Source organism: Canis lupus, chromosome 9 (assembly GCF_011100685.1).
Source record: "Canis lupus familiaris isolate Mischka breed German Shepherd chromosome 9, alternate assembly UU_Cfam_GSD_1.0, whole genome shotgun sequence".
NCBI classification, from domain to species: Eukaryota; Metazoa; Chordata; class Mammalia; order Carnivora; family Canidae; genus Canis; species Canis lupus.
The window spans coordinates 49,035,393-49,059,881 of record NC_049230.1 but is presented as its reverse complement, the minus strand read 5'-3'; the positions used below and the strand labels follow the sequence as shown (position 1 = coordinate 49,059,881).

The 24,489-nt window shown below is 53.0% G+C and overlaps 1 protein-coding gene across 9 annotated transcripts in view; it reads right to left on the bottom strand.

Moving 5' to 3' along the window:
• Positions 1 to 51: 51 nt before the first annotated feature.
• The window catches only part of SEC16A (SEC16 homolog A, endoplasmic reticulum export factor), a 33,730-nt gene continuing 9,292 nt past the window's right edge, over positions 52 to 24,489 (bottom strand). For 4 of the 9 annotated variants that reach the window (XM_038548753.1, XM_038548754.1, XM_038548752.1 and 1 more), the window contains 28 exons: positions 23,605 to 23,744; positions 20,382 to 20,479; positions 18,778 to 18,907; positions 18,143 to 18,314; positions 17,872 to 18,046; positions 16,882 to 17,024; positions 16,257 to 16,318; positions 16,010 to 16,148; positions 15,432 to 15,677; positions 14,313 to 14,410; positions 13,420 to 13,501; positions 13,132 to 13,249; positions 12,817 to 12,928; positions 12,525 to 12,630; positions 11,819 to 11,959; positions 10,548 to 10,661; positions 10,112 to 10,304; positions 9,292 to 9,528; positions 8,718 to 8,800; positions 7,681 to 7,827; positions 5,810 to 5,890; positions 5,577 to 5,633; positions 5,364 to 5,475; positions 4,805 to 4,945; positions 4,567 to 4,640; positions 3,936 to 4,011; positions 2,475 to 2,552; positions 52 to 1,636 (listed from right to left, as the gene is read on the bottom strand). In XM_038548753.1, the coding sequence (XP_038404681.1) occupies positions 3,976 to 4,011; positions 4,567 to 4,640; positions 4,805 to 4,945; positions 5,364 to 5,475; positions 5,577 to 5,633; positions 5,810 to 5,890; positions 7,681 to 7,827; positions 8,718 to 8,800; positions 9,292 to 9,528; positions 10,112 to 10,304; positions 10,548 to 10,661; positions 11,819 to 11,959; positions 12,525 to 12,630; positions 12,817 to 12,928; positions 13,132 to 13,249; positions 13,420 to 13,501; positions 14,313 to 14,410; positions 15,432 to 15,677; positions 16,010 to 16,148; positions 16,257 to 16,318; positions 16,882 to 17,024; positions 17,872 to 18,046; positions 18,143 to 18,314; positions 18,778 to 18,907; positions 20,382 to 20,479; positions 23,605 to 23,744 (3,237 nt within the window). In that variant the 3' untranslated portion in view covers positions 52 to 1,636; positions 2,475 to 2,552; positions 3,936 to 3,975. Of the gene's footprint in view, positions 1,637 to 2,474; positions 2,553 to 3,156; positions 3,478 to 3,935; positions 4,012 to 4,566; positions 4,641 to 4,804; positions 4,946 to 5,363; positions 5,476 to 5,576; positions 5,634 to 5,809; positions 5,891 to 7,680; positions 7,828 to 8,717; positions 8,801 to 9,291; positions 9,529 to 10,111; positions 10,305 to 10,547; positions 10,662 to 11,818; positions 11,960 to 12,524; positions 12,631 to 12,816; positions 12,929 to 13,131; positions 13,250 to 13,419; positions 13,502 to 14,312; positions 14,411 to 15,431; positions 15,678 to 16,009; positions 16,149 to 16,256; positions 16,319 to 16,881; positions 17,025 to 17,871; positions 18,047 to 18,142; positions 18,315 to 18,777; positions 18,908 to 20,381; positions 20,480 to 23,604; positions 23,745 to 24,489 lie in introns of those variants that run through there. The other 5 variants (XM_038548755.1, XM_038548758.1, XM_038548757.1 and 2 more) reach the window with 5 other exon arrangements.

The window sequence follows — 24,489 nt, the reverse complement described above, 5'->3', positions numbered from 1 at the left end:
CTCCTGCGCCCCCCACCCCCAGAGGACCCACAGACAAATGTAAACAAGAGGTGATAGCGCCTGCGAGCGCAAAATACTTTATTTACCAATTTGCAGTGTAACAATTTGCACTTAGGAAAATAACAGCTCCCGCCGGCCCGGAAGGGAGCTTCTTGAACCAAAAGTCGGTGGAAGTCGGCGCAGACAACGGTGGGCAGGCCAGATGGGGGGGCTGCCGAGGGCGCCGGGAAGGTCTGGGGGCCCAGGACCCCCACTGCGCACCAAGGGACGCAAGGATGCTGCCCCTTCAACCCGGACTCTCTCAAAGTGACAGGAACAGATGTATTGAGCCTGCCTGTAGGCGACACACGGGAAACCTTCAGTGGCCTTTCCTGGAGGACCCAGGGTCCCGGGGAAATGGGGAGGCCTGCGCGAATTCCACGTTTTTACCGTTTCTGTACTCAGATTTAAAACACCAAGCAAACTACGTTCCCCAGCAGAACCTACAGAAATTATTTCCTAATGATTCTTATAAATATTTAAATCTTTTCTGCAGTCTCTTCAGACTTAACAAGAATGTGAATAATTTCAGGAACAGTCGATGAAGCCGTAAAGCTTGGAGTCCAGGGGGAGGGCTCTCCCTTCTGGTTTCCTGTGACTGCAGTCAGCACGCTGCCTGCAGAAGATGCTGGGGTGGGTAGAACAGAGGCAGAACCTTAGATGCAGAGCACGAGTCAAGAAGTATTTTCCACCCCTCTCTTCAAGATGTCACCACCCCCTGAGAAAGCAAGGCAAGTGGATGGCACCGTGAGGACCAGTCGTGACTCTGGCACAGGCAGCGTGGCCATCCCTAGCGGTTCCCCGAGGAACCTAATCCCACTACTCACATATGGAAAACACCCAAATCAGATTTGTTGTGGTGACAGTTTTAGTACCGGTGGGTTAACGTGGACTGGTCCCGGGTGGGAAAGACAGGGCCACCCCTCGTGCACGGGCAAAGCCAGTCCCCCTGGGTTGCATGGGACACAGACAGAAGAAGCTGGAAACGTCTTTGCTACCGGATGGAGATGCACTTCAGCGATTCGGGCCTCCCTCAAAAGCTAACCGAATTCTTGCTAAACCAAGTCCACATTTCCTTGAGGGCTTTGATGCAGAAAGGACCTCCCAGGGCCACAGGCGGGCAGCAGAGCCTCCCCTGGACCCAAGGCTCGCTGTTCACTGTGCATGGTTAGGTTCTCAGAGACACCCGGGTTCCTCAAGAGCGAAGTCCTTCCTGTAACAAAAATGCCTCCAGCCCCACCCAGCATGACACTCTTCCACAACTGAGCCTGTCTGACCCTTAAGTCACTGTTAGGTGAAAGATGACAGAGCCGGAGAGCTCCCGTCCCAGCCAGCGTCCTTCTGGAGCTGCACCTGACTTGGGCCATCCTTCAGGGACAGAAGCGGTGGAGGAAGAGCGACTATGTCACGTGGAGACACAGCTGCCCATCCAGGAACACAGGGATGCTGCAGGTGGTCTGTTGGAGTTCTTGGTGGAGCATTATAAGGATTTCAGGCTTCAGGATACGGCTCCAGGATGGGGACTCTCCTAGCTCAACACTGGGTACTTCCTCTGGCCAGTCCTCCCCATCCTTGAGCCTCCCGAGGTGGCAGAGGCCTGGAAAGACAAGTCAGAGTGCTGACTCCCACTCACCCAGCCCCCAAGGCCCGTGGCACCTTCGAACACCCGCCACTCGGGTGTGCGGGACCATTTACACCAACATGCAGCCCCGGTAACGGACCAAGGCAGGACCAGATCAGGGGGTCTCTTTAAAGGGGTCTGCAGTTCTGTCAGGTGGTAAGAGGGGAGCTGACCCCAGGGGCCGACCCCCAGGGAGGAGAGGCCATGGGCCTCTCCTGTGCTCCCTCAAATATCTTAGCTGGAACAAACATCAAAGAATTTCTGTAAAGCACAAACCACAAGGCAGAGATAACAGAAGAAAACTGCATCGTGGAGCAGAAAAGCAGATGTGTGGCAGCTGGGTGGTACCCTGGGATGGGATACAGTAGCCCCAGATCGGGGTGGCGGGGGCCAAGAGCCCGGTGCAGAGGGAGCAGGCCGGCCACCCCGGGCAGTGAGGGCAGGGGCTGCACCAGGACACGTGGGGTCAGCTGAGAGTTTACACCCTGAATGCCAGGACGACCCCTGCCACAACCTCCCCTCTCCCTGGCTCTCCCCAGGCTGGCTGCCGGTCTGTACACTACGGACAAGAACAGGGAGGGGAGGGGAATGAAAGGAAACATTGAAGAACATTGCTCAGTGAAGGATGGGCTGCCAGGTGAAGGGTGGCCAAGGGCCTCATGGGAAGAGGGAGGGCAGTGCGCAGTATACCGGCAGAAAAGTGCGGGGCCCCAGCACGGCTTATGCCAGAGCAGGGTCTGCAGGTCAGCGGGTGCAGTGGGGGCAGGCCTGCTGCCGGTGTGGGGATGGGGGCAGGGATGCAAGGGGCACCAACCTGTGCAAAGGGAGCAGGGCTGTAGAAAGGCATGGCTGGCCCGGGAACGCCCCCTGCAGGGGCGTGGTCGCTGGGAGCCTAGAAGCACAGAGAACCTACATGAGCGCAACGACCTCACTGGGTGCTGTGCTCCTCGGTGCACACAGACACTACTCCTGGGGAACCACTGACAGTACTTCTAGGTAAGCCACAGAAGCAGGTCTAAGACGCTTCTCACAACACTGGATTTAATTACTTCATGTTTCAAAGAAAAACAGTAAACATAAAGCAGCATGCAGAGTAAAATGCCTCAGAAACCAGAACATGCAAAAAAGTAAGGAGTGCACAACACCAAGACATCATGTTAGTGTCTATTTTAAGTGGTTAGTAAACATTTTCGATTACTTCAGACCTAAAAAATCCAGCTATAAAATCCAGTGTTTTCGTGTGCAAATAAAAAGGTCAGAGGAAGCCTTCTATCAAGCCAATGGAAAAGCTTCAATGCATGATACACATAAAAGATGAAGTATTCCTTTATCTCCCGCCCAGGCTGGCCAGAGGACAGCCTCCCTGCCGCCCTCTGCCAGGCCACTGAGACCAGGAATCCCTCCTGCCCCCGTGGGCATCTGAAACCCACTCATACACGGTGAGGCTATGCCTGAGGCCAGTCATTTGGAAAGAAATCAATCCAGAAAGAACACAATTACAAACTGCATTCGTTTACTAGGAAAATCTTGGGGTCCACACAATCGCCAGTATATCTGGATGGCTCATGACCTCCTCTGAGGGAGGACATAGGGAGAAAGGAACACTGCATCCTCTGGCGTGCAGTGGATGGGGGGCAGGGGCAGTAGGTCGCGTTAGTGACAAGGGCACGACGGCCAGCCAGCACAGCGCTCTCAAAGGGAACACAAAGGCGACCCAGTTCAACTCGTGTTCAGTGAGAATTGCCAGCCACAGGTACCTGATAAAAATGCTGGCTTACTTCACGTGATAATGAACTCATTGAACTACAGCGTGAAAGCTACAAAACAGCAAGAACACACACAAAACAGACAAATAAAAAATCAACATGCATGTTGCTGCTCCAAGCTGTCAGTTTAACCCCAAAGAGCTTCAGGATGCCATTAGAATCAGGGCAGTCCAAACGGGAGAAAAGCCAGAGTTAGCGTAAAACACCTATTTGAATGGACAGTTTTTATGAAGAAATAACCACTAGCTGGGGGGACTACAGTGGCCCTGCTGTGCTGAGTGGAGCCTGGGGCGTATGTGCTCCAGCCCTGCTCGACCTGGGGCTCCCAAGAGGTTCTGCGCAGACAAGTGGGACTGTGTCATGTTCCCACGACACCCTGCAGGTTCTTAAAAGCTGCTAACCTGCCTTCTACTCAACACTTGCTTTCAAAAGAAGCCATTGGACAGTACACGTGAGCCATGTGCCAGCCGGGCTTTGGGTCAGGGAGCCTCCTTGTGGGGGTGCCTTACCTCTCCTCCTTGGGAGCTGTCCTCGTGGGCAGGTGGGAGCTCAGGACCGGGGAGTGTCCGCCGCCGAGCTAAACACCTGCCAGAGGAAGGAGACATGCAGCCCTCCATATGGGACGCTCCGCCCCACCTAAGGCGCCCCTTTGAGCACCGGCAGGACCCACGGGCTCCAGGGCTGATGGCCAATCTCCAGGGCACGCGGACCCTGGGCCCTGCCCGCAATGGCCTTGTCATCCCATCTCAGAGCAGGAGACAGGCTTTGAGGAGTTCTGTGACCCCGTCAATGTCAGGCAGCTAATTAACAGGAAGCCAGGCTTGAAATCCACTCTGTCCACCTCATACACCATACTCTGAATGATCCTATTTTACATGCAAATTCTAAAAAATTAAAAAAACTTTACAACCATGATTTCAGGAAGACCGAGTTAGCTACCCTGCACACGTGGTTACTCTCCGCATCTCTAGTAGCCGTTCATTCAAGGAGAGAGACTTCCAACAGACACAGGCTGTGTGTGGGCCCCGGGTATACGGTGGGCCTGACCACCAAGTTGGCGAAGGTCAGGGCCAGCCTGCCCCCGTGGGGGAATGAGGCAAACCCTCACCGCCACCCTCCACGTCCTGCAGCCCCGCTCACCTGGGGCTCTGAGGCAGGTTCTGGGTTGGCCGAACCCCCTGCGGCCCCCTCTGCGGGTGGGGCTTCCTCTGCGTCTGTGAAGGGGACAGTGTGGGAGACTGTCAGTCCCACAGGAAGGCTTTCCCATGGTGCACTCACTCACGGGGACAGAGAAACGAGTACACCCTTCTTACAGGGAGATTAAAGCCAAAGGCTCACAGAAAAGGGGTCAGAGGTCAGAAGGCCCCACACCACCTACCTGCATTTGGTCCAAACAAGTGAGGAGGAATCGGGAGCGGGGCAAGAGGAGCAAAAAACTCTGCAGGAGCAGGAGCTGCCTCGCTCCGCTGAGGGCCCCCTGGGTTTAAAACGTCCACGTAGCGTGCTCTGGCTCCAGCTGCTTCAGGAGAAGTGGCAGGTTCAGGTTGGTGCACCCCACACCCCCACGGGTGTGCACCACGACCATGGTCCCCAGAGACCAGACACAAGGGCCTCCCCCAGGGCCCCACCTTCCCTCAGTGGAAGAGCGAGCGGGGATGCAGCTATCCACACAGCACTGCCCACCCCACGCCCCAAAGCTACCGGTGCTGCGCTGCCCACCATCTGCGCCGCCCACCATCGGCATGGAGTCTGCTGAGCTGGGGCCTCGCACTCCGGAAGAGGAGAGCTCTCCCTGGGACCGGCCCAAGGGAAACCAGGATCCCTCTGCAGACAGATGGCCTGCCATCTAACGCCGACTTACAAACCCTAAGCCCTGGCATCACCGGAGGACCAGCAGGTTCTCAAACAAACTCTAACCTCTGGCTTGACTGTGTTACCTGCTTTCCTAGAAAACATGTTCACAGAGGCCCTCGGGGGCCCTCCAGGACCAGGGGGCCCAGCAAGCGGAACCTTGGGGAGCGAGGCTGGTGGTGGGGGCGGAGCCTTCTTCTGTGGAGGGAGAGCATCTCAGGGAGTCATGTGAGGACCCGAAGCCCGGAACAGCTGGGGCAGTCCCCCCAGCCAAGCAAACCCTGGGAATTCCGACTCACCTCCTCCTCCGGCTCATTTACATCCACCCACCGGTTCTTCTTTTCATCCCAGACGATCTGCCACGGTTGTGAGAAGTAGAGACAGACGTCAGGTGACACAGCTCAGGGGACACAGAGCCTGCTCCCTCCACACAGCCCACCCTCCCGGAGATGCCACCCAGGCCTGCTTGGCTGTGGAGACACTACACACCAGCACTGGCAACTTTCCTCAGGCTGCACTCCATCATACTCACCGATTTGTTCTTGTCGTCTGGCAAATAAGCTTCTGTCCTTTTTTTCCCCGGGAGCCAACGGAAGAACCAGGATTCACTACTCTAAATGTAAAAACCATAAGAACCACCTTGAGGACACGGTGCTCAGTGACAGAAGCCCATCACTGAAGGACGGATTCTACTCTCAGGACGCCCCAGAGTTGGGCCCATGGACACAGAGCAAGAGGGGACGATGTGCAACAGGAACTGAGGTTCAGTCTGGAAAGGGGAGTCCTGGACACAGGCACAGACGGCGGCTGCACAGCAGCTGGGGTCTAACACCATAGAACCATGACCTTAAAAATGCTAAGTTTTATGTTACGTGTATTTTGCCACAATTAAAACATCTGAACACTGAGCCTTTTAGAGCTTATCCTGTCTAAATGCCAACGAGTGGCAGATTCTGGCATTGTTCTGGACTAAGCAGTGGCGAGCAGGCTGGGAATGTCCTGTGGGACCTCCTCAACACAGTCTGTCGCCCTGCGTCCTATGCTGGGTGGATTTAGGTGTCAGGGACGCTTACCTTATTCTTCATACGCTATACTTCAGTTTATCTAAAATATGGAGAAACAAGGAAGCAGCAGGTGTGTGTGTTCTCAAACCCGCCACTCTGAGCTCCACGGTGGAGGCGACACAGTCTGCACGCTCACAACGGGTCAGAGCGTCATATTTTAGCCCAGGCCCATGCACACTCTGAATTAAACTTGTGTTTCCTTAACGATGCTGGCCATTAAGGGACACCTGGGCAGCCTAGTGGGTTGAGCATCTGACTCTTGGTTTCGGCTTAAGCCAAGATCTGAGCTGTGGGATTGAGCCCCAAGTCAGGGCCCTTTAGAGAGTCTGCTTGGGTCTCCCTCTGCTCCTCCCCCGAGTGCCTGCTCTCACTGTTTCTAAAATGGATACATCTTGAAAAAACAACAACAAAAAAACCACCAGAAACCACTAACCATTAAAAAAAATTCGATATGCTGAACTGCATGAAAATTAAGAATGTGTCCTACGTAAGCTAACATTGAGAGTAAAAAGGTGGTCTGCAGACTGAGGGAAGATCCTGGTGACGCACACATCTCACAGAGGACTCGTGGCCAGGACATGAAAGCGGGTGAGACACAAGCCAACACTACAAAGGAAAACACACAGGTGGTAACGGCACATGACAAAGGTGCTGGGCAAGGAAGCAAAGCGAGAGCATTAGGAAGCACCATGAGCCCCCGCTGAGAGGCTGCTGTGGAAAGGCCCGACAACCCAGTGCGCATGGGGAACAAGGATCGCCCTGCTGGTGACAAGGAATGACTGGGCCCCTCCGGCTCTGCTGGGGGGAAGGTCACCCAGTACAACCGTCCAGGAAAATGGCCTGGAGGCACCTCCCTGAGAGAAACGAGCGCTTTCGCCAACAGAAGACAGAGAACGCTCACATGGGTTTCACGTAATGACCCCAAACTGAAAAACCGCAAATGTCCATTACTGGAAAAAAGGACGAACAAAATTATAGCACCTACATAAAACAGATACTATTATACAATGACTTAAAAATTAAGCACTGTTATAGGAAGTTCTGGTATAAGAGAAACTAATGGTGACAAAAGTCAGAGAAGGCCATCTGTTAGGGGTGGGCCTTGACAGGCCCTGGATACAGAGCCTTCTGGGAGGCTGGCCCTGCTCCAGCTATGCTCTGGGTGGTGGTTATACGGGGACAGACACACAAACACACATTAAGCTGTGCACACCTCCCTGTCCGCATAGCACGCTTCCAATGCCTTTGTCCCACTGCCAGTGTAGGAGGAAAGTTGTCTGTGGGAGCTGAGCCCCCTCCCCAGGCGCCCCCACCCTGCTGGAGGTGGGCTCTGTGTCACCTTCTTAGGCTCCTTGGCCTCTTTCCTGGCTGCTTGTGTAGGTCTCTTCACTTCGGGAGCGGACGTCAGTGGTGGCTGCAGAGCACCTGAGCTGGCACACTCCCACCCTGGAGGGACCTCAGAGTCCTGGGACATCCTGGAGGGGCCCTGTCCCAAGGCAAGAGGGGACAGGTTCACCTGGGGCACCTCCCCAGGACCCTTTAAAGCATTACCAAGGGGCCATATCACTAGCGACAAGAGCAGAGTGAGGAGGGCAGGAGGCAGCTGCCCCTGCCTCCGGACCTGCTCTTACAAGCAACCTGGTCAAGGCACGTGGCAGGACTCATAACGTGCCAAGGCACGTGGCAGGGGGACCATGGAGTCCAGGAGGCACCCATGGGCTGGAAGAAGGGGTGTGCATGTGAGCACCAATGGGCTGCTGGGCAGAGAGGGGCAGGGAACATTTTAAAACACAAGATTCTTTTTTTTTTCTTTAAAATACACATGGCTGAGTGAAGACTGTCTCTTTTATAAACTCTTTTTACGTGAAAATAAAGCATTTTCATGGCAGAACACATAAGGAAAGTTTAAAGTACAGTAAGTGCCTGTGACAGCGTGGCCACAAAGGCCTGGGTTTGTGGGAAGAAGGCTGCGGGACCCACGGCGCAGAAAACCAGGTGTCCCTCTCCGCTGGGGCCAGAGCAGCAGACCCGGTATGTCTACCCAACACGTCTAAGAAACTCGGTGATTTCAGGACAACCAGTGCGTTTCCGGGATTCTACTGCAGAGAAAGGGGTGCAGAACCTGGGAGGCCTCTACGTTTTAGAGAAGGGACTGTCTGTACACCAAGTGATCATCCTCCTCAGCAGTTTCCACCGACCGTTCACACTGTGAGGGTTCGAGCTACCTTACAAGTGCTCTCCTGCTGAGGAGCAACTTCAAAGATAATCTTGTTTACACCGTTCTCCCCCTACTCACAACTGGAGAACAAGTTTGGGCTCCTGATCAACGCAACTTATGGAAAACAAAGAGCTTAGGGGAAAAAAGTGGGAGGGTACCAGATTAGCAAATTTTCCACCAAAACCCTCTTCTCTCAGCTCCAGAAGTGAGTTTCTACCAAGCGCCTCTGGTGGCAACACCCCTGTCAAGAGAAGAGAGAACTGCCGTGGTCTCTATGCTGACACAGCACAGAGACCACAGCACATGGCAGACGGACGCGCTCACAATACAGCAGTGCTCGGAGCCCAAAACCAGAGATGTTCCCAAAATAGCTTCCTTTTGAAAGCCAGGCCAGTGTTTTGCTTTGTTTGTGGGTGCACAGGCAGGCAGGCGCCCACCGGCACAAGAACCATATCAATTGTGGAGGAGGCTTTGGCCTGGGCACAGCTCAAGGCCAGCTTGCCACAGCTGGATGCCCACTTACCCTCCTTACTCTAACACGCAGCCACATCACAAAACAAATGAGCACTGACATCCATGAGCCACCCAGCCTACCGCTTCCAGGATCCTCAGCATGCCCTGGCTAGGGAACTTGTCTCAAGTCCAAATGACTTATGGCTTTTCCACCAATCCTCTCCTTGAATGCCAAACCCACTACAGTTCTGCTCTCGGGGTGGCATCAAGCAGGCCTACCTGGGTCCTGGGTCCTGGCCTCCTGCTCACTTCCCTGCAGAGGTGGCACACCAGGTGGCAGGCCAGGCCCCAGGTACGGAGCCACAGGGTCAGGCCCAGAGGGCTCTGGAAAGCCAAGGGCAGCCCCTTGGGGTCCACAGCTAGGCCCCAGCTCAACAGGGCCCTCAGGTGGCAGCACCGGGAACAGTGGCACCCTGGCAGGGACGACTGGCTGGCTGGCAGGGAGCGTTGACGGAGCTGCAGCAAGAGAGCAGAGAACAGAAGCCTGCCGTCACTGGTGCTAACTCCAATCACTTGAAGAAGCTAACTGGTGGTGGCCAAAAGTTTATCACATCCTTTTGTGCGGCCACGTTTCTTTTGTTACGGGCCCAGGGAGCAAATCGTCAAGACAGAAAGTGCTGACGATGCCAGGGCATCAGTGATTTGGGGAAAAGCAGAACACAAACTTTTAAGGTCAAGAGGAGGATGTCATTAAATGTTACATGGGGCCCAGGCTTTAAGACTCAGCGAGACCCCAATGCAGCCTGGGGAACAGCTGCCTGCAACAGAACTCAGTGTTCGTGGATCCCTCCCCACCACCTTCCTTCTCCTCCGCCAGGGCTCAGTAGGTCACCCACCCAGTGAGACAGATGTCTAAGGCCGTAGGACCTGACAGGCTCACGAAGGGCGCCAACCCCAGGGAGAGAGGAGGCTGACGTGCTGGGAAGACCCATCCCATCCACTCTCCTGGAAGCAAAACGATAACGTTCCACATTGGGAAGCCCCTGCTGCGTGGGGGAGGTGGGCAGGTGTGCTGCTTCCCCGGTGTTAGAGGGCTCACCTGAAGGCAGCAGCCGCACACCCTGGCCAAAGTGCTCAGCGCTGGGCACGGGCGGCGCCAGTAGCGGATTGCTGGTGCCCGGGCCCCCTGGCTGGGCGAGCGCTGGGCCATCGTAGTGCCCTGCCTCGGAGCTCGGTGTGCTGGGGCAGCGCTGGGGGAAGGTCCCATCCTGACTCCACACTGTGGCACCCTCCTAAGGGAGAGACATGGCAGGGCATTTCCAACAGCCCGACACCATGGCACCCGACCCCACTGACCCGCTGCCCACTGTGCCTTCCCTCTCCTGGGGGTTTAAGTATCCTGATGACTGTGCACATTCCTAAAATCATACTGTTCGCAGCTAATGCATTGGTGTGAAAACAGTAGGGGCCCGAGTCACACTTGTCAGGATGTCTCTGACCTCCTGGTCCCCCGAGACTGAACATGTGCTTCACACCTTGACCTGCTTGTCCACGCGGTGCAGCTGGGCCAGCCAGGCAGGCTCAACAAAGGACTCCTCCTCCGGCTTCTCTCTCAGCTGTGGGTCAAAGAGCCGCAGCTGGGATGCAATCTGGACACACACAGGGAGGAAAGGGCCCCGTCACTTACCAGGAGTGACAACGAAGGCTGTTTCCAAAACCTACCATTACCTGGAACAAAAGCATCTGTGGGGCTCAGCAAGATTGTCCTCACCACCTAGGAAGGGCTTCTGAAGCATGCGGGGACCTGCCCTGAAACCTCCACACACTGCTGAGTCATTAGACAGGGAGCCCGGCAGCCTGTGTGCCACCAGCACCCGGACCCTCCAGAGAGGAGTTTGCTGCCACTGCCGTCGACTACACAGACTTAAGCTTTACCGACCAACTGATCAAAATGCTGAACAGACCCAGACCTGCACACACTCTGATGGGCTATGGGGGGGTGGGGGGAGAGGGGACAGCGAGGGATATGGGTACAATGAAACCAGGTGGCCTTGAGTAAACAGCTGCTGATGCCTTAAGGACTCGCTAATTATTCTATTTTCATAGACATCTAAAGCTTCCTATTCTCCAGTGTCATGAGTGTATCTCCCAGGATGAAGCTCCTGGAGGGAGGGAAACATAGGTGTCCCCATGCACACGGGGCACCACCCACCCCATCCTGTTTGCACTTCACCCACACCTTGCACAGTGTCCATTTTATAGAGCAAGAAACTGAGGCTGGCCCTGGAGCAGCCAGGACCCCAACCCAGGCTGCTGGACTCTAGAAGCTCACACTCTTAACTGTTAGATTAAACTGCCCCACGGAAGGGATCCCTGGGTGGCTCAGCGGTTTAGTGCCTGCCTTCAGCCCAGGGCGTGATCCTGGAGTCCCGGGATCGAGTCTCGTGTCGGGTTCCCTGCATGGAGCCTGCTTCTCCCTCTGCCTGTGTCTCTGCCACCCCCCCCCATGAATAAATAGATAAAAATCTTTAAAAAACAAAAAACTGCCCCATGGCGAGCTTCCCAGAGACGGGGTCCTTCTTCCTTCGAAGCTTACAGCCCAGCGTCTATACCAGGTGAGGCCTCTGAAGACTTCCTACAGGAACACACAGAACACCCCATACCTGCCCAAGAACACCTGAACCTCTCAAGCTGCTCGAGAAAGAAGTCCTGAGCATCTGCATGGTCACAGTTCAGTCCCCAACACCAGTCCTCCTGACGTGCACGTGGGAAGATGCCACTGGAAGGATGCTGGAGAAGACATTACCTGAGCCAGCTGGCTGATGAGCACGGGCGAGTACTTGTGGGGCTGCAGCAGGATGCTCTTGGCAATCACCTCGCAGTAATGGAAGGCCTGTGTGGCCAGCCCCATCTCAGCCAGGCGGCACGAGTAGATGAACTTGAACACCTGGGATCAGGGAGTGCAGTACAGTCATCCCACTGCGCCTCCCCAGCCCCCTAAGCTGGAGCTACTCCAATGCCTCGTGCCCCCTGTGCTCCCCACGGCTGCCCAACAGCACTGAACCCCAGTCCTGGAAGGATTTTAGATGTAAGTCAACAACTAAACTTCTTAGAAACTCACTTCTTTTCTTCAGCACACTTACCAGGCTAGTCACACAGGATTCCTCACCCTGCGCACCCAGGCCAGCCAGAGTGGCAGGATGGCTGTCCCCAATGACACCCCACTACACAGCATCTACACCCACACGACCCCAGGTCAAAAATACTCTCCTTGTGACAGTAAAAACGGCAGACAGGAAAGTACCGAAAACCAAATACTCTAGGAACTTTTTAAATGCAAAGAAAAATCCTCAATTCCACAGGGTTTGCTTCTCAAGCATTACAGATCAAATGTCTCGACATTTCCAAATACACTTTATCACCTTCTGTGTAAGAGCTCAAAAGCCCTCAACGACCAAAGACTTGTTAGCACTGACCACCCCCTCGTTAAAACCAGAGTAGCTCCAGCTTACCTGGAAATTGGGGAAGGAGCAGGTCTGTGCCCCAAGAGACTGGGCATATTCATAGGCTTCTGTCCTCTGAATAGCTTCATTGGTTGCAAACTTTGAAAACGGCAAACTGTTAAGCAAATAAATAATTTTAATCTATGAGCCAGTTACCCAGAAGCACATCCTGCCACGTGATTGACACGGTGTGATCAAGATGGGAAACCATGGCTGCCGGGTCTGCGAGAGCCGTTTCTGGGTTAGCTGATGGAGGAATGCTTCCTTTCTAAAGGAAAACAGATACTAGGACGTTCCTCACCTGTGGTTCGATCCAATTAAGACGAGTTTTGTGGTTTTCTTTGTATAAACTCCCAATCCGACCTGGGCCATGAGGTAGCAAAAGTGTGCAGCATCTAAGAGACCTTTTGAAGCTGAGGAGACATAAAGCAGGCCAAGACTCAGTGGCTGTGAGTTCTCCCAGAAATCTCCACACGTGGACAGGAACACCAGAGGAGCTAGCCGAGGAACACCAGAGGAGCTAGCCGAATGGGAAAGCCACGTGTGGCCCTGCACACCCCGCCAGCAGCTGGGGTGTGCACCCCCACCTCTGTGCCTACATGCACACTCAACCTACCCAGAGTGTCACCCATGGTGGCCATCGCCCTGGACTCCACATCCACATTGCTGCTCAGGTTGGACAAAACCATAGCAAGATGTGGCCTCCAATCTCCCCACTTCTCATCTCCGCAACACTGAGGTCAGAAAAAAGCATAACAAAGTCAACCCTTATCCTTGGAAGAGCGTGTCACTATCCTCTTGTAATGGGGGAACTTGAGGAGCCTAACAGGAGAAAGCACTGGGTTTGCAGCCTACAAAGTGCCTCTCATAGGAGCGCACTTCACAGGGAGCCCTGCACACTGACCGTGGATGCGGCAGGCATCCGCCCTGACATCAGCTGGTACACTGTCTGCAGAGGGTCGTTGATGGGAAGACTGTTGGCAAACCTAGGTGGATACAGAGAGAGAGCTAAGTCAGCCCTGTTTAAAATACCAAGAAAAACCAGTCTGGCTTCATCCTGGCCCTCTGGGAACCATCTTGTGCCTCACCCAAGCAAAGCACACAAATCCCAGTATTTCAACAAAAGAACTAAGAAAGACTAAAGAGGGGATCCCTGGGTGGCTCAGTGGTGTAGAGCCTGCCTTCACACCCAGGGCGTGATCCTGGGGTCCCGGGATCAAGTCCCACATCGGGCTCCCTGCATGGAGCCTGCTTCTACCTCTGCCTGTGTCTCTGCCTCTCTCTCTGTCTCTCGTGAATAAATAAATAAAATCTTTAAAAAATAATTTAAAAAGACTGAAAAATACAGAAAACTGCAGTTAACAAAATTTTTTATTTTTATTTATTATTTTTTTAAAGATTATTTTTTTAAAGATTATTTATTTATTCATTCATCAGAGACAGAAAGAGAGTGAGAGAGGCAGAGACCCAGGCAGAGGGAGAAGCAGGCTCCCTGCAGGGAGCCTGATATGGGACTTGATCCCGTATCTCCAGGATCACACTCTGGGCTAAAGGCAGTGCTAAACCACTGAGCCACTTAGGCTGCCCTAATAAAATTTTTTAAACCACCCTTCTCCGTACAGCTGGAGGGAAGAGGGCCCAGCAGGCCTGCACCAGTGAAACAGCAGCACAGTACAGAGGACACTCCCCAGATTGTGACAAGGGCTGCAGATTACTGTGCTTCCAAGAGCTGACCAGGCAGCGCCACTGGACCAGCCTGATGTGTCCAGAAACAACCTATACCTTAATGTCCTCTACCTGGTCATGACGCGGGCGTGTGTCCGGCTATCCATCTTACTTGCAAGTAACAGAGCATGACCCCATAAGGCATTCTTCATTGCAGACTCTAAAGCATCCTGCAAAATATTTTAGTGGTTACCTGAGTTATCAGAACAATTTCTGGGACATAAACGAGCAGAAACAACAGCACATGCTGTTACGTGCTGTCGGGAAGGCGGGGGAGAGGGGCCACGGGGCCCATGAAGAACGCGTGAGTCAAAGGCCCACCAACAAAACACAAAGACATCCGCCTCTCACAACCTGCCCTCATTGTGAAGTCTCTGCAATAGGTCTGGTCTGTGCATGCACACACTAGTTTGTGATCTGTTAGCAGCCAGCAGACGGAACATTCACACTAACAAGAAACAAGGACGACGGAGCAGCAGTACTGCCGCCTCCCAACTGTCCTTTCTGTTGTGACAGATGCCACAGGCATGCATCCCCCGTTCCAGGACACACGAGGCCTCCACAAACCACATCTCACACAGACAGCTTTTACTAACGTGGCTTCCCTACACCCAGAATCCTCTGGGGTAGCCCTGCGAGGACTGCTTCTTCAAGGACAGGGATGTGTTGCAGTAGAGGAAAATGTTAAGCAAACCTGGCAGATTCTCCGATTTCGATCCGTCGTAAAACGTCGTGAAGATTATTTATCAGATACGAGCTTTTGGAGTTTATCATGACATCCAAGTACCAAGAACTCTAGCCGCCAGAGCGGGGCGGGGGGGAGGGAGGGGGCCCTTCCCACTGGGCCCTTGAGCGGCTCCCACCCGACCCCTGCCTTGCTGAGAGATGGTGAGCACACGCCTAACTGTGTGAGAACAGTCTGACTCCTGTCCCGAGCCCAGGTCTGTCCCTGAGACACACACACAGCAGGGGTGCGGCTCAAGTCCCTGAACACTGCACCTGCAAGTCTCTGACCCTGGCGCCCCTGGAAAGACAGCCTCTGCGGTCAAGGGTGGACACCTTGGACCCAGACACGCTTCATAGAATGAGCCCACCAGCGCCGGGTCGCAGTCAAGGTGCTGATGCTCCCGAGAACAGGACCGTGCACACCAGGGCCCGCCCATGGACCCTGCGGGTTTGAGGCCTGCTCACCTTCTTGCGGCCATATAGCAGCAGCTCCCGGAACCTCTCGGTCTCCTTCTCAAGAGCACTGCTGCTGGCTGCCTGGCTGTCAGTGAGAAACGAGAGCTGGGCCTCCCCGGACTCCTCCTCCTCCACTTGCTCCACAGCCTCGTTAGTAAAATCAATCAGGTTGGCCTCGTTGGGTGACTTCCCAGGAAGCCACACGGTTTTGTGGTCTTGTAACAAAAGCTCCGCAAGGTCTGTTCCCACCACAGTCTGTAGGGGCCGCAAACAAAAGTGCTTCACTACACACAGAATTCAGGTCAGGTGAGGCCCCCAACGGGACTCCTCTGATGAGCATGTTAAACTGCCACGGACACAAGCCACCACTTGTGATGTGGCCAGGAGCAGGATGGACAGATCAGACGACCTGAGAGGCAGACAAAGTGGACCCAAACCTCCCTTCACCCCAAACCACATGCTCTCAAATTCCACTTCCCCCCAATCACAGGTGGGATACTCTTCCTGAGTAAGCCCCTGGACAGTGACCCTCCTTGCCGCACAGTCTGCCGCAGAAACTGCCTAAGACAGGCCAACAAGAAACTTACCCCATTCTGTCTGCACAAGAGAACGATAAAATTCCAAAGAAGACTTGCAGACTCCTTGTCAATTAAATTTTCATTCTGCAAACATTTTGTAGCTTTATTCTGTGCAAAATTAATAACATCCACTTTATGGGTATCATCTCTGAAAAAAGAACAGACACTCAATGAACAGCAACGACTGCATCTGTGAGGCCAAGCACAGCAGCCACCCCCGCACCGACGTCGTGGGATGCTTCAACGGGGAACATACTTGCCAAGTGGTCCTGGGAACGAGCGCAGCTCCTCCTGCTCCGGCGTGTGCTGCAGCAAGGTCTGAGGTGGAACGGGTGGGGGCAGAGAGAGAGAGAGCAGCTCACGGAGGTCAGGTGCGTCTCAACACCAGCCCGTGTCTGCCGGCTACACCTCCCTCACTGGGTGCAGGCACAACTGCTTTACAACCGTCATTTTCAAACTCAGCAATAAGAACCATCTCTCCTCTCCAACTCTGAGGCAGGGCCCTAATACATGCGCAGAAGAGGGCTGCCAGGGCCGCAGGACAGGGTGCCCCACACCAGCCTCCAGCGCCCCAGCAGCAGACAGCCACCCCACTTGCCACCAGATCATGAAGCTCTTCTAGCTGTGACCAAGAGCCACCACCAAGATGGACACGAGCAGGGTCCTCCCCACTCAACCAGAAATGCAAATAAAGACACAATAAAGATACAATAAAATGAAGTCAAACGTGACACCGGACGCAGGTACCCAATGCTGAGAGGAGAGGGAGATGACCCAGCACAACAAAACCCATAAACCCAAGATTCACGGGAAAAAACATTTCCCAAGGTCACCACTTCAGGGGCAGTCCTGCGATGCAGAATCTCTACTCGTGCAATTACCTCCATGCTGTGAATCTCAACCAGCGCAGGCTGTCCTTCGGAAGGCAGATTTGGGATCACTTTAATGAGCTGGCCCCCAGGACCGAACCTGGCACAGACATGAGGCACGGAGAACTTCTCCGGGGAAGTTGGTCTTGATGGAGCTACATTTAAACAAAGTGAGAAAGAAACCGTCAGTTTGTCACTTTTTAATGCTTCTGAACTGGATCAATGGTACAGATTCTCCAGGTGTGGACACAGCTGGAATCATAGGTTGGACCATTCATGACAATCTAGATTTCAACTGCAAACTTAAATATCCCATTAAAAAGGAGAACTTAGGCATGTGTCAGAAGAATGTTTCAGTTGTAAAAAACGAGAACCGTTCTCTCCTAAAAAATAATACTTTAATACAGCCCTGTGCACCAAGCATGTGCTCCTCAGAAGCAGCGTCTGGCCACCTGGCCGGAACCTCCACACCCCAGCTCTCCTTCACAGGCCGGCTCCTGGCAGTTAGTAGCACGGGGCACTGAGAACGATGATGATGGCAGGATGCCTGAAGTCAAAGGAGATCTTCCCTAGAACACTGCCCTGCAGGAACTGACATATGCTTCTGCACTTCCCCAAGGAAAAGCATTTGATAGAACATCTTAGAGATAAGCTGAAAATGTGGCACAAGAGACAAGTCCACACACAGGAGTTTCTCACCAACTGCTGACCCAAGTGGCACCCGAGAACTCGGCAGGTAACCTTGTCATCAGAGCCACGCTAACGTGGGCACCATGGACAGGCCAAGCAGTGCTTGGGTCTTGAGCCTGAGGGAGGTGGACAGCCCCTGTGACAAGCTCTGGGACCCCCAGCAGTCCTGACTGTGCACAGAAGACCAGGCTGGCGCCGATTCCCACCCAAGCTGAAATCCACATCAACACCCCAAGCTTATGAGGCTGCCTCAGCAGTGACCCAACATCCCCGTGTACCTATAGGAGCACAGGGTCCCCACCACACATATACCTTGCTCCGTGGCAGGCCAGCCACCTTCAGCAGGGTAGCCGTACTCTGGGAAGCCCTGGGCACTGCCAAAATTGCTGCCATAGGCGCCGTAGGCATAATCGCCAGGCAAGGAGCCGGGGGGAGGCGGGGCCTCGTAGGAAGCAGCAGTCACACCATGATTTCTGTAAACCTGACTCTGAGAAAACATGCAACAAACCAGAAAAATCAACTCCTGGGAGTGCAGGGCACTCAGGAGTGCTGTCACGACAGGGGAGGGCGAGAGGGCCCCCACCTGACGGGAGTGGGAGCTGAAGCTGCTGCGCAGGCTCTGGGCCGAGCGCTCGCTGTGCACGCTGCGCCTGTCCACGTCTTCCCCATAAGGGTCCCTGTGGGGCTCAGGGTCATCGTCAAAACTGCCAGTGAAGCGAGGGTCATATCTCCAGGGGTCATCATACCTCTCGGTCCTGGAGGAGGCAGCGACAGAGGTGAGGAAAGGGAAGGCTGGGTCGGTGACTCCAGGACAACAGCCCTTTGCTGCACAACAGTAAGGCCCACCATGTCGTCACCCCCTCACCAGCCTCATGACCTTAGAAGCCCAGTTAGAGCCCACCCTCAGGAGAGTGGCCACATCCCAAGCCCAAGTTCAGATCTCTGCCTTCAGATTTAGAGAAACACCCTTCACAGGCACGCTGCGTGCGGCCATGCCTCTCCCAGGCCCAAGAAGAGGAGGAGCTGACTCCCAGGGCCTGTCCAACAGCCCACTCGGGAACTGCCAGGAGGGCCTGGCTCACCCTTCTCTCTCAGACAGTGACCCCAGCGTCAGTTGCTCACCAGGATCCCAAACACAACTGTAGCCCTCAGGTGAACGACAGACACGAGGGCAGAGACGCAGGAGCAACCCTCCGTATCGAAGTGTGCTGTACCAACCTGTCGCCATAAGCATAACTTTCTTTCCTGTACGGATCGTATTCAGCAGCATCATACCAATACCTCCGGTCACAGGTGCGGGGATCCCGGAATCTGGAACCATAGTGGTACCGCTCCCAGCGACCTGGGTCTGTAAGCAGGGGGTTTATGGTTTATTACAACAGGCAAAGGGAGACACTCCTCTGGCCTTCGCTAGAGAAACCACACCACCCCAGGACTGAGGAACGTCTGTCTCCAGGCTCTTAGAGGAACCAAATTTTCCTCCCAAAAATCAGCATAACCTTGGAAAGTATTAACTGTGAGACAGAGGACCCCAGGAAGTGTCCTGCCTGTACGTGTAACACCTAATAGCCATTGGCTGTTCTCTCGACACTCAATTAAAAATAAAAAAAACCTGCTAGAAGACATCTTTGTTTAATTTTGTTCGTAGTCACTACCTTTTAACACTTAATCCCATGACTACAAATTTTCCCTGTAGGTCTCCTCTCAGCCCAGAGAGTTATAAGAAATACTCCAAAACTAAACAATTAAGAAAAAAGACATTAACATCATAAATCAGATGCACCACTTTTGGCAGGTATGAGCAGAATTTATACCTAAAGTGATACAAATGTATAAGGGAGAGGCCTGAGGGAAGTGGCAGATGGGGTGGCTGTGCTGAGACAACCAGAGGCTGTGGGCCCAGGACCCGCCCCTGCATTAGGTGGCAGGGACCAGCAGGGCCGCTCAGGGGATGTGCTGACATGTACATGTTGCCCAATAGGACAGCGTCAAGACCAACAGGCTGCAACAGGTGCAGTGAGGCCATCTGATGTCTGCACCACACAACTTGGGGGCTCCCGACCACAGGAAGCCATAGGAGGCCACTGGAACACCTGATGTGGCCAGCGTGATCTAGAAGCTGGTTTCCCATTATACTTATTTTAATCAACTTTAGTAGTCACATAGGGACAAGGCCGCTCTGGGACTACTCACAATTACGCTGTTCTAGAAAATCAAAAGAAACTACTAACGTGATAAAGAGACATTAACATTAGAATTAAAACATACTTTCCTAATGAAAAATAGCAATACAATTATTTCCAGGCACAGCTCATTTTCAACTACTTTGGCTCTCAGGTGAAAAACATAGAGACTAAAAAACAGTAAGGCCTCCTGAGAAACCACCACAGAGTGCAGCTGAGCACCTGGCTGTGCCAGTGGTTGGCCATCTAAAGCCCTGAACGACGGGACGCCTGGGTGGCTCATGGTTGAGCATCTGCCTTTGTCTTAGGGTGTGATCCTGGGTCCGGGATCCCTCCAGGGAGCCTGCTTCTCCCTCTGCCTATGTCTCTGCATCTCTCTCTGTCTCCCTCATGAATAAATAAAATCTTTAAAAATAGTAATAATAGGGCAGCCCGGGTGGCTCAGCAGTTTGGCGCCACCTTCAGCCCAGGGTGTGATCCTGGAGACCCGGGATCGAGTCCCATGTCGGGCTCCCTGCATGGAGCCTGCTTCTCCCTCTGCCTGCTTCTCCCTCTGCCTGTGTCTCTGCTATTCTCTGTGTCTCCCGTGAATAAATAAAAAAATAAATAAGTAAAAAAATAATAAAGCCCTGAACATACCTCCATAATCATACTGGCCGGAGTAACAATCTGCATAGCGGTCACTTTGACTGCTCCATCCACTTTTGGAACTGTAGTAACCTTCGGGGTACCCCTGCCTGAAAGCAGACACAACACTGTTAAAAACAACTCAGCTCCTCACTTCTTAGATTAGGATGGGACATTAGTCAGTATAATGGACTGCCAGAGCATCAGGCACTCAGCAAAACACTCAGCAAAACACTCTGATTGTGAAAAAACTCAAAAGAAGATTGGAAACAGTAACAAGGATATGATGGGACCTTCTCCCACAGAGCTCAAAAAAAACCTCATCTCAGAAGTACCTATTTAAGTGCCGTGCAGTGTGAAAGAGCGGGCCGCCCTCTGCGTGCTCAGCGCCGTGTCCTGCATTGCCAGGCTCAAACAGGTTCTCAACTTTCTGATACCATGCTTAACAGGAGCAAAACGCATTGAGCTGTCAAACTCATCCTAATGCCAACTTCGATACCCTCTACATAGACCACATGGTGTGTCCTCTGGATGCATAAGGGTGGGCGCGCTGGAATAGGGCAGCAGCTGGCTCAGCCCTTGGCGTTGGCCTCTTAAACGTGACTGGTGTGAGACCTGAACCACAACTCATGGAGGCCAGCCTCACAGACCAAGCTACAAGGCGGACCCTCAGCACAGAGAAAGGAGAACTTAGGAAGGTTAAGTGTCAGACCTTCTAAGGTAATAAAACTTTTTTTCTCCAACAGTGGGGGGTAGGGGGAGAGAGGGAGAGAGAAAATGTCAAGCAGAATCCACACCCAGCATGGGGAGCTCAATCTCACAACCCTGAGATCAAGACCTGAGTTGAAATCAAGTGTTGAATGCTTAACTAACTAAGGCGCCTCTGGGGCAGTAAGGTTTTTAGAAGAGCTTAGCTAGCATTTTTGTTTCTTTTTTTTTCTTTTTTTTTTTTTTTTTTTTTGCATCTTTGTTTCTTAATAACAAGTTTTATACAATATTTGATTTTTTAAAATATGACTTTTCTCATGCCCTTTCAGAAATGTCTCACTCAGCTAAGCTTGGGGGCTCAGTTGAAAGCAGAGCCCTTTGAAAGGGCTTGTGAGGAGATGGCCTGTGAGCAGCACCCACTGCCCTGGGCTCAGCTATAGGAACAAGGCATCTTCCAAGTGTTTTGGAAGAGAACCCTGAGACCCCGCCCATCTGCAGAGTTGGGGCCCCTGAACACACCAGTGGTGGGCTCAGAACAATGATGTGACACAGTGCACAACCAAGAGCATGCCACCTCCTTGCTGCCCTCACCAACTAAGCCCATTCATCCATCAGCAAAGACACAGTCACAAAAACAAAATACATGTTCCTACCTCAGCAGTTCCTGCAGGGACGTGATCGCACCAGACGTGAGTACACACACAAGCATGCACACATGTGCATATAAGAGCACACATCCCCCAACCAAAGCAGGGCAGGAAGAAGGACAGGCTGCTCTCCAGAGCTGTTGCAAATGAGCAGTGAAGACAGCAGGAGGATAGAAACACTGTAAGCCCAGGGACAGAACTACCTCCATATACCCCAGCCTAGCTTCTTGTTGAGTGACTTTTCAACAGCATGGGGCCACCTTTGGCCTCTTGGAATTGACTGCTACATTAATTTGCAGGTGGGCAAGCAGAAAGAAAACTGGAACAGCAAGATGCACCCCAGCTTTGCCCCTCCCCCACCTTGTCCCTTCTAAGTTCCAGAAAACACCTGCCTGTTGTTTTCCCTGAATCAGAATACTTATTTTAACTTCAAACCTCACGTTCTAGGTGGTACACAGGGACTAAACCCTCAGGAACTTTCTTACACAAAGGTCTTAGAAAATTGGGCCACATGTAGATCAGCGATACACAGAGAGGCCAGCTGACCAGGCAGGCAAAGGCTCACAGAGAAAGTGCCTTGTCTCCAGCAAAGCTATCAGAGACTCGAGGACCAGCAGTAGGACCCCACAATTCTGAAAGGCAATTCACATACAAAGTCTTCATTGATGATCAAACTTTCTCTGTTATGAATCTGAGAAACCACATACTCTTATAACAACAACTACACCTCTGACTTGTCATTCTTCCAACCTGATGAGCAAGTACAGGTGAAGGCCCTGGAAGGCAGGCAACGATGCACATAGGAACAGGTTGCACACCCTGCTGTTCCGCTGGAGCACCACCTACGTCTCTGAGTGGGAGGACCGTGACCTGCTTCATTTCCTACTTGACTGAAGGTACCATGCCAGGGCTCTTTCAAAATCCCCCATCCAGGGCCACCTGGGTGGCAGTCAGTTGCATCTGACTCTTGGTTTTGGCTCAGGTCATGATCTCAGGGTCCTGGGATCAGCCCCGTGTTGGGCTCCCTCTGTTCAGTGGAGAGTCTGCTTGCTCCTCTCCCTTTGCCCTTCCTCACACTCGTGTGTGAGGGTGCGCACTCTCTCCCCCAAGTAAATAAATTTTAAAAGATTTCATTTATTGATAGAGTATGAACGAAAGAGAGGAGCACGAGCCCAGGTAAGGGCAGAGGGAGAGAAAGCAGCAGACTCCCCGCTAAGCACAGACCACCCCCGTCCATAAGGCCAGATCTCAGAACCCCGGGATCATGACCTGAGCCAAAGGCAGACACTAAACCGACTGAGCCACCCAGGTGCCCCTCAATAAAGAAAATCTTTAAAAAATAAAAATAAAAGTGAAAAATAAAAAAACCTCCCTCCTCTATAATCACAAAACCAGGACAAGCTTGGTCAGCAAAAGAGAGCAGTAGCTCAGAAGTGTGCAGGGGCCTTCTGGCACAGGAGGCCATGCTAGGAAAGGGATGTGGGCAGGTGTCCTGGCCCATGACTGCCTGGCCTAAGAATCAGGCATCTCTGTGATTAGCAGTAAGGAAGAGTCTGTGTAAGGGCAAAACCACCACGGTCTAAGGGCCCTAAACACCCAGTCAGCAAAATGCCAGAGTTGTGTGTGGGCCTCAGCACTGGATGGCCAGTTGGCCCAGAGAAGACCCCACCAAGGGTCTAGGCTGACGCAGTGCGGGCTGATAACGCAGCATGGCTGTAGGGGAAGGCTCTGACCAATTTCAAAGTGCTCCTGTGCTCTGCCCGCGCTGATCAAACATAAACATGGAAGAGATAGGTTGGTGTAATTCTTTACAATACAAAATATCATCTTTTCCAGATCAGGAAGTTACTACCACAGCCAGCAACGCAAACACCAATCACCTGGCAGATGGCCGGTCTGAGCAGTGACTTGCTCGGGAGCTGGGTCGCTCAGGCTCGGGGTAGCGGTAGCTGTCAGCATAAGCAGGCGCCGCGCTATCGTAGGACCTGTACCTGGGCTCATACAGGCCGTAGATGTCCTGCTGGAAGAAGGGTGTGTGCAACATTAGAAACCAACAGACACAACTCATCCAGCAGCTGGTGCTAGCTCTGCATGGCACCGATGGCCTTCTAGGAGGAGCACAGGATGTGGGGCTTCCTTCAGGCAAAACAGGAAACCTACAATTTGAAATCCACAGCCGTAGGCAGGCAGCAGGATCTTTCTCAAAGGGACTGCCCTGCTGCTCAGAAGATGGCCAATATGTCAGCAGGTGGCCCCTATGGAGCCGTGGAGACTCTACAGGGCTCTGCCAAGCTTTTATTCCCTCATGTCTCGAATGTGGAGATGCTAGGACTCCACAAGCTTGTGTTGTTTCGGACACCATTTCACATAAGCAAAATAACCAGGGTTTCTTCTCAATGGGTCCTGGAGCTACAGGTAGCCTCGTAGAGAGGACTGTATTTTATCCTCACAAGGCTTTTGGCCCTGTTATGGACCCATGAATGACTACAGCTCTGTCTCTAAAAACTGGCCATGTGAAGAACCAAAGCAGAGATGAGGTGGTCTAGGCAGGAGACAGAATCAGTCCTTTGGTCTGAGCCTGACTCTCTGCCATCACCTGGCAAAAGAGGAGAAATCACATAAAACGGACTTATTCTTGACCCCTCCTGGAGACCATGGCAACAAGGCCAAAGGGCAGAAGGAAACGGGCTTCCACAGAAGTGTGCTAGGCTCTGGCTGGAGTTCCCAGGATGCGCAAGTAGTTGCTGCATGAAGGATCGAAAGCA